General features: G+C 46.4%; 1 protein-coding gene across 1 annotated transcript in view; it reads right to left on the reverse strand.

Moving 5' to 3' along the window:
* Positions 1-5,934, reverse strand: part of LOC145355279 (diphosphoinositol polyphosphate phosphohydrolase 2-like) — an 81,103-nt gene extending 75,169 nt beyond the window's left edge. The window contains exon 1 of the mRNA XM_080207174.1: positions 5,626-5,934. Coding sequence (XP_080063300.1) covers positions 5,626-5,724 — 99 coding nt within the window. The 5' untranslated portion in view covers positions 5,725-5,934. The remainder of the gene's footprint in view (positions 1-5,625) is intronic.
* Positions 5,935-9,306: the final 3,372 nt, after the last annotated feature.

The raw sequence follows: 9,306 nt of genomic DNA on the forward strand, positions 1-9,306 counted from the left end.
TGATTGCTTCCGGTTGTTCCAGTTTCTCTGACAGTCTGAAAGACATGCTGAGGTGAATCAACCATGCTAAATTCTCTCTAGTGTATCCGAATACATGCCAGAGCACGGCAACTATGGGATTTTCACAGTAACTTCATTGCGGTGTAACGTAAGCCTACTTCTAACAAATAAAACGTCAAACTTCTTGCCCAATTAAAAAAATTCCCTCAACTGAAACGTTTTTAAAATTCTTAAAATTTCCTGGACAAAACATTTATGGTCAAGTTATAATGAAAACTGGCCATGTAAATTTACATTAATACTGCAATACTGTAGGAAAACGCAAGTCCACTTGTGACACTAATAAATAGATCCATCCTTCTGCATCACTCAGTCAGTCAGCTCCTGTTTAGGTTACAAAACAAATTCAACCGGATATTTATATTAGACAAAGTGCTGGATTAAAATAAGGACAAATGACTTGAAAACAGGAATCAAATTACACGTGCATGTCGTGGTATATTCACTTTCACTCCCATCTGGCACTTTACTTCCACCCACTTATTCTGGAAGGGGAATCTGACCCTCAAGATCATGTTTCAACTAAAATTTGAAGGGAACCAAGCTATCACCTAAACAAAGCATCAGCTTCCAGTGCATCTATTCAATAGGCACAGTGGGATCAGCAGGGTAATAGGGCTGTAAACAGATAAACTAACTGCTCCTTTTCACCTGCTCTAATCTGGGATGGTATCATGATGCCAGCATTGGACTGGGGTAAACACAGTGTTGTCAGACTGCTTAATCTGGGATAGCCCAGAGACTGAGGGTTGAGCTAAAAACTATTGTTTAAAATCGACCAGTGGTTACCATCTTTGTTATATAGAAGTGTCATGACATACAAAGAGATACACCTCTTATTTTCTCTGAATTGCCCTCTAGCAGAAGACTTTTGGGGAGCAATTTTCAACCCACATTTTATGTCAGAAAAAGACAGTAACGCAGGTGAAAAATCCAGAGAGAATCAGGAAGTGGAGGGTTCCATGTTTTACTGTGCATGCATGGATGTCAAAAATCTGACTTCCACCACTGAGAACTGATAACTATAGGAAAACCTGGGCCACTGGTTCGGAGAAATGTTAACAGAATATAAAATGTAAGCTGTAAGAGAACCTTGATTTCCCCAAAAATAGTTCAAATAAATTTACCCAGTTCACACAATTTTGAAACAAACAACATATTATCCGAGTGCTTCCCGCACTTTTCTCCTTATATCACAGACTTCCAGCATCTGCAGTATTTGCCCTTGTATTATTAGGTAGAGTTTGTTTTGTGTGGGCACATGGGGCGTTTCCAAGTCCCACTGGTCTAACCAATGTAAAATCTAAACCATGCACATGTGGCTCTTTCCCACCCATGCTCAGGACCGAAACTCATCAGGTCTTGAAGATGCCAACCACAGAAGGTGGTTAGTTTTAGTTTAAATCTTTTCTCGTCGTCACTTAGAGGAGCTTCATGGCACACCCTTCTGCCACTGCACACTGATTGGGAACCACTGATATAAATAGATAGCCACTGCTACAGGACTCCAGCACTGCGAGGAGTTTATTCAGCACTTCCAGAGATTTAAATGCTGGCAAGGGTTAAAGTTATAACCTCGGACCCAGTATCTGAAACAGATTCAGTCTGTAGCTAAGGAATATGGGTGAGATTTATTCGAGGCCAAATTCCTTGTAATGCTGAGTTAGCCAATCTTATTTGGCCTTAACATGCCAGCGCTGGAGAGGGCTGAGGGAATTAGGTAATTGCTGCAACCTCAGATCACTATTTAGCAACAAATACTTGCCATAGTTAAGTTTACCCACTGTGCTCCTGGTAGCCACAAGGATTAAGCTCACGTGATCAGCCTTTATTTGTTTTAACTCAATTTATGGAGACGAGAGATTTGTCTTATAAATATAGATCAATCAAATTGGGCTTACTACAGTTTAAAAGAAAGGAGGTATGATTTTATTGAGTTATCAGATTGAGGAGGCTTGATGCTGGTTCAGAAATCATGGCCTCAGGATAATAGGCGTCAGCCATTCAAGGCTTGTGGAACTTTTCGCCTTGGGGGGGGCAATGAATGTTCAATGAGTGTATTCAAGGCTACCTTGAGTTAAACCCAGGAGCAACTTGACACTTAAGGGTGGATCTAAAAACCAGTGGCTGGTAAGGCTGCAGGACATGTTCACTTTTAGGACGGCAAAGTGGTCAGCACTTTTGCCTCTCAGTACCCAAGGACCTGGGTTTGATCTCTGGCTTGGGGCACTGTCTGGACATTTGTACATTCTCCCTATGTCTGCCTGGGTTTCCTCCCACAGTTCAAAGATGTGCACGTTAGGTGGACTGGCCATGCTAAATTGTCTGTGTCAGGGAGATTAGCGGGATAAACATGTGGGGTTATGGGGATAGGCTCTGGGTGGGAATGTTGTCAGTGCAAGCCTCATGGGCCAAATGGCCCCCTTTTGTACTGTATAGATTCTAACCTTTCTAAACAGTGAAAGGATTAATGCCAGCCAAATTCTCCATTTGTTATACCTTTTAAAAAGACACTGGGTTTAATCTCAATTTAGTTCCCAAATTGAACTCATGCACACTAAAGGTGTTGTAAAGGTAGATGCTGAACTAGAAGTCGATAACTATGGATGGAGTTACTATGGAAGGGTTACTGCTAAAAGGGGCTTTTTAACAGTGCTTTCAATCACTCAAGACTAGGTTCCAAAATCGTGCTATTCCATTCAGACACTTCAGCCAAACTATTGCAAATGGAGTAGTGGAAACAACAATAAACTTGGCTCTTTCATTGGAACTCCCTGACCACACTGTTGCCTTAATACAGACACCTTCCATAACTGTTGGGACCTGTGAATGGAGCATTCACCTCTAGTGAGCTTTCTTCCTCTTCTGAGAAATAGTCTGACTTGAACCAGCAGTGAACGGGTACTACTGATAAACAGCGAAGATTGGGTTTCACCCCCTCACTCAGGCCCATCTCAATCAGAATGATATCCTGGGAAACCAGTTTTCCCTGCTTTAAACTAGACCAGTAGAAGATCATTGAAACAAAAAGTAATTGTTGAGATCAAGCACAGTTTCAATTACAAACTGAAAGCAAAATGTAGAAAAGGAACAAGGGATGTTAACTTTTAAAGCTGTGTTTTATTTGAGTCAGTTACAGTAATAATTGATGTTTCTGTAGTTCCTTAATTACTACTTCATTAAAAAAAGCAATTCCCCAGAGACTAGAAAATTTCCTGGGATAGTCGGTAATATAAAAGGGTTCCTATACTTTTTGATAAGAGGGCCAAAGAACAAATCCCAAAATCTTATGTTATACTCTTACTGAGCAAGCGTTTTTGTGAAGCTTCATAATCCTTTATGAATTTACATGATTAAACTAACCTGGGTGGTAACAAGGTCAACTGACAGGAAGACAGTTTTACTAAACAGGGATACCCATGCATAAAATACACACTACTAGATGCTGCCTTTCACACAAAACAGCAGTGATTCTTTCCAGCAATTCTTCAGAGGACAACCACTCATGTTTGCAGTCTATTCTGGAATAAAGGTGATTCAGTGTCACTACATGCATGAAGTTTACCCAGCTATTAAAATGGACAACAGCAGTAAACAATCAGAATGTACCCCCAAAAGGAAATATGTATCCAGCAGTTTTAAAGGTGACCCATTGACTTTAGGTACGACATTTTAAGACCACACTGGGAGTCAGATCCTACCCACTGCCCCACTGAGATAAATAGGCCAGACGCAAGGGTCATTATGTAACTTACTAATGATGCTATAACATGAACTCTTGCACTCCAATACACTGCAACAATTCTAGAATCACTGCTTGCAATTAAATCAAGCATCTACTGACTACATCTGCCCACATTACTGCCTTGGGCATTCAAAAATAAGACAGAAGTGATTACTTTGCAGATCATGTGCTCAATAAGAATCCCTACAGTGCAGAGGGAGGCCACTTGGTCCAGCAAGCCTGCACGAAGATCATTCCCACCTAGGCCTGATTCCTATAGCCATATATTTACCCTGCAGATTAGCAAGCTACCAATAACTTGAACTTTAAGCATACCCACAAAAATACAACATGCACAAAACAAATAGAATGTGGAGTATTCCCAAATAAAGTTCACATTGATTTTACAGATTAAATCTGCTGACATCAATCTGCATTCTCTCCTTTCCTTCTCTATAAACAGTATGCTTTGTCTGTCTCACATGCAAGAAACAACACTTTTGACTATACACTAATACATGAGAATAATAAATGAAATCAATTACTTTATCTTCTGAATTTCAGTGCTCATGGCTTGGTACTAGCTGAGACTGGAATTGAAGAGAGGGTTTAAACTTGATTTGTGGACAAGGATCACAGTCAGTATCCACAAGGAGGAGATTTCTCGTTCCCTAGATATCTCAAAGACAGGAGACACACAAAAATGACAAGCCAAGTCTCACTGCACCTCCACTCATTGGGCAGTGATTATGGCGGGGGGGGGGGGCGGGGGGGAGGAGAGAAAGCAAAAAACAAAACTGATTATTTTCCCTTGCTCCCATACTTGTGTCCACGAGGCGCCTATTCAACGTTGAAATAACCTGACGGTGCAGTTCAGGGGATCAACTTTCCTATTCTCAAATGATGCACAATAGCTTCCCACAACAAGGCGTTCCTGTCGCCGATCCTTCCTCAGAAAATCTACATAATGGACAGCAACCGCTCGAGTGCCATAGATACGGTACACATCGAGTGCCACAATGCAAAGCCTGGACTAAGGCGGCAGCAACAACATCGCTCGGATGCTGCCTCCCAACAGAAATCTACTAAAAAAAAATTAAGGAAAACCCAAATCGCCGACCCGCAGATCTGTCACACGGGCACACACGAACACTAGCCTTGCGATGTTATTTAACCAGACGTAATAAATTTACAACCAAATTACAAGGAGACCCCTCACAGCTCCGGCGACTGGCGGATCTATCAACAGCAGGGACCCCATTGTTCAGGGAGCAACAGGCTGTCAAAGCAGCGGGGGGGGGGGGGGGGGGACCAGAAGGTAGCACATGGCCTGGGGGTGGGGGAGCTACTGAAGAAACAAGTCGAACTTAAAACTGTTCTTAAAAAAAAGAAAAATCAGAGAGAGCGATCAGAGGAAGGCCAGACGGGGGGAAAAAAGGCTTGGCTCCTGTGTTTAGTATTAAAGCCGCTCTTCAGACACCAGCCTGAATTGGATTGGTTTTGGGGGGGGGGAGAAAGAGGAGAAAGAGACAGGGGTACAAGGGGGGGGGTAGGGTAATAGGGTCCGGGGGGGGTGGGTAAAAGGGGGTAGGGGTAAAAGGGTACATGGGGGTGGGGTAAAAGGGGATAGGGTACAAGGGGGGGTGGGGTAAAGGGTTAGGGTACAAGGGGGGGTGGGGTAATAGGGTAAAAAGGGGGGTAGGAAGAAGGAACAGGGTAAAAGGGGGAACAAGGCAGCGGCGCACAGGGAAGGGGGAATGGAAAGGAGTGGCGAACCCCCCCCCTCCCCCCCAACACGGACGGTCGGTCGGAGCGGCCGCGACAAGGCGGGAAAGTCTCACCTCTTCCTCGGTGTCGTTCCTGAAGCAGAGACACGCCGCTCGCTTCTTGTAGCCCTCGCCATCGTAGGTGCGTGTCTGGTTGTGCTTAATCTTCATCATCTGGCTGGGGGTGGGCGAGCCACCGCCACCAACAGTCCAGAGGACAGGCTGGGTGAGTGAAAGATGAGAGATAGAGAGGGGGGGGAGGGGAGTACCGGCTGGATAATATACACCCGGTATATTCCTCAACTACTCGCCATCCACCCGCTGCTCCGCCGGCTTCTCGCTATTTAAACGGAGCCGCACTCGGACCGCACGCCGCCGCCATCTTGTACGCCGGGCGGAGCGCGCATGCGCGGCGCCTCTGGGAAATGGAGTTCCGCCCCCTCCCTCCAAACCCTCAAACTCCCCTCATTCCCCTCACTACCCAAACCTCAAACCCCTCATTCCCCTCACTATCCAAACCCTTCAAACTCCCCTCATTCCCCTCACTACCCAAACCCTCAAACCCCTCAAACTCCCCTCATTCCCCTCACTACCCAAACCTCAAACTCCCCTCATTCCCCTCACTACCCAAACCTCAAACTCCCCTCATTCCCCTCACTACCCAAACCTCAAACTCCCCTCATTCCCAAAACCTCAAACCCCTCAAACTCCCCTCATTCCCCTCAAACTCCCCTCATTCCCCTCACTACCCAAACCTCAAACCCCTCAAACTCCCCTCATTCCCCTCACTACCCAAACCCCCTCACTACCCAAACCTCAAACTCCCCTCATTCCCAAACCTCAAACTCCCCTCATTCCCCAAACCTCAAACCCCTCAAACTCCCCTCACTGCCCCAAACCTCAAACTCCCCTCATTCCCCACACTCATCTCGTTCCCCACACTCATCTCGTTCCCCACACTCATTCCCCTCACTCATCTCGTTCCCCACACTCATTCCCCTCACTCATCTCATTCCCCTCACTCATGTCACTCCTCACTCATTCGCCTGAAACCCCCTCATTCCCCCCTCACCCCCAAAGCCTCTCACTCCCATAAACTCACTCCACTCAAACCTCCTCACTCAATATCCTTAAACCCCCTCACTCACTCTCCTCAACCCTCTCACTCCCCTTAAACCTGCTCACACTCCCTCCCCTCAAACTCACTCCACCTCAAATTCCCTCCTTCCCCTCAAATTCCCTCCTTCCCCTCAAATTCCCTCCTTCCCCTCAAATTCCCTCCTTCCCCTCAAATTCCCTCCTTCCCCTCAAACTCACTCTCTCCACCTCAAACTCCTTCCCTCACTCCTCTCTCACTATCCTGAAACTCCTCACTCAATACCTTCAAACTCTCTCACTCACACTTTCCTCAAACCCCCTCAAACTCACTGCTCAAACTGCCTCACTCACTTCCCTCAAACTGCCTCACTCACTTCCCTCAAACTGCCTCACTCACTTCCCTCAAACTGCCTCACTCACTTCCCTCAAACTGCCTCACTCACTTCCCAAAAACCCCTCACTCACTTCCCAAAAACCCCTCACTCACTTCCCAAAAACCCCTCACTCACTTCCCAAAAACCCCTCACTCACTTCCCAAAAACCCCTCACTCACTTCCCAAAAACCCCTCACTCACTTCATCCTCCCTCAATCTCTCCCCTCAATCTCCTCATTCACGCCCCTCAAACTCCTCATTCACTGCCCTCAATCTCCTTCACTCACTACCCTCAACCTCCTTCACTTCCCTAAAACTCCTTCACTCACTCTCCTCAAATTCCCTCACTAACTTCCCTCAAACTCCTAATTTACTCCCCACAAGGTCCTCACTCATCCCCTCCCCAACCCCTCAAACTCTTCACTCCCTTCAAACTCCTTTAAACCCTTCCTTCTCTCCATCTCCTCACCCACTTCCCTCAACCTCCTCACATCCCCCAACTCCTCATTCACTTCTTTCAAACTCTTCAAGATCCTCAAACACCTCACTCATCCCTTCTCCATTGTACCCCTGCCCCCTTCACTCCCCAACACTTCAAATTCTTCACTCCCCTAAACCCTTCCTCCCCTCCCGACTTCTCAAAATCCTCACTCCCCTCAAAGTCTTCATTCTCTGACCCCAGCCCCCTAAGCTTCCCCAACTCCTGAACATCTTCACTCTCCTCAAAATCTTCAACGTCCTTCCTCACCCCATTTCCACATAATCCTCACCCCTCCAACCCTTTCCCCCGCCCAACTCCTCGCTCCCCCAGCCCCTAACCCCCTCACTCTCCCCTTCTCTTGACTCCCCAAATTCCTTTTTCCCCAACCTTTCCCTCCTTCTCCCCCCTCCCCAAATCCTCAAATTTCACAAAATCCACCTCCCCAACCTACCTTTTGCCTCACCCCCTCTCCAACCTCTCCCAAAATCCTCACTTCCCCAATTCCCATCCTCAGTCATCTATTCCCCAACTCCTCAAATCCCTCAAACCCTCTAAAATCTTCATCCTACAACCCCACCTCTCTCACCCACTCCTCAAACCCTCATTAAATATTCCCTACCTTTGCTCCCACCTCAACCCCTTCCCCAAACCTTCCCTCTCTCCTCTTCCCCCAAACATCTCTCTCCCCTCCGCAACTCTTTCATCCTATCCGTTCTCAACCTGACCTCTACCCATCCCTTCCAATCCTTCCCCAACACCCCCCACTCTCTCTCAAACTCCTCTCCACCTCCTTCCCTTCTTGCAAACCTTCCCATCATCCACTCTCTCTGCCAAACACCTTTCCTCCCTAATTCTTCCTCTCCCACTCCCATCCCCTCCCTCAAGCCCTCTTGCTCCCTTTCACTCACCACCCATTCCCTCTCCCCAACACCCCTCCTCCCAATCACATCTAGCTCCCAAACCCTCTCCCTCAACTCATCCCTTCCCCTCCTTCCAAATCCTTCCACCTCCACTCCCCCCTCCCTGCTCCCTTACCAACTACTTCCAAGAATCCCCATTTCATCACTGTATTCCCAAAACAACTCATATCTCTATAAAAGCACCCCCCCCCCCCCCCCCGCTTCCTCCACAGCTACCTCCCTGTGGGGTGTATCTATAGTGTTGAATTTCTAAAGGAAAGTGATGTGAGTGACACATGGCTCTTTGGACTCCTGTGACACTGGCCTTTCTGTAAAAAGGAAAGCTATTACTGTGTGACTGCAGCTTAAATGTCATGCATTCTGATCACAGACTACACACTGCAGTGGAGTGGTATGGCAAGAAGTGTAAATGCAAGGTGATTTTGAACTACTTGAGGATGCATACATTACACCAGTACCTCATGATGTTGCAACATTGATGAACTAAACGCCAATGATGACCACAAAACTCTTCTTTATAGGAAGTGATGGCTATCAACTGGGAGCTATTTCTGGAATGTTTTCCCTCAATAGTATTGAAGGATAACTTATCCTGCAATTAACACAAGTGTAAGCATTGAATTACAGTAATTGAAGCCTGTGTAATGCAAGCTTGCAGCATACCCACATTCATAGAGTTGCTCCACATTCTTCTATTCATTCTTAGGATGTGGGTGTTGCTGGCAAGACTGGTATTTATTGCCCATCCCTCGTTACTATGGGAAAGTGGGTGATGAGCCTTCTTCATAAACCTCAAGAATCCCGGTGATATTTTCACAGAGCCGCCAGGGTAGCCAGTCCCAAGATATTGACACAACAGTAAAGAAGGAACTGCAATGTACAT

Source organism: Carcharhinus amblyrhynchos, chromosome 19 (genome assembly GCF_965287045.1).
Source record: "Carcharhinus amblyrhynchos chromosome 19, sCarAmb.v2.hapA, whole genome shotgun sequence".
In the NCBI taxonomy this organism is placed as follows: Eukaryota; Metazoa; Chordata; class Chondrichthyes; order Carcharhiniformes; family Carcharhinidae; genus Carcharhinus; species Carcharhinus amblyrhynchos.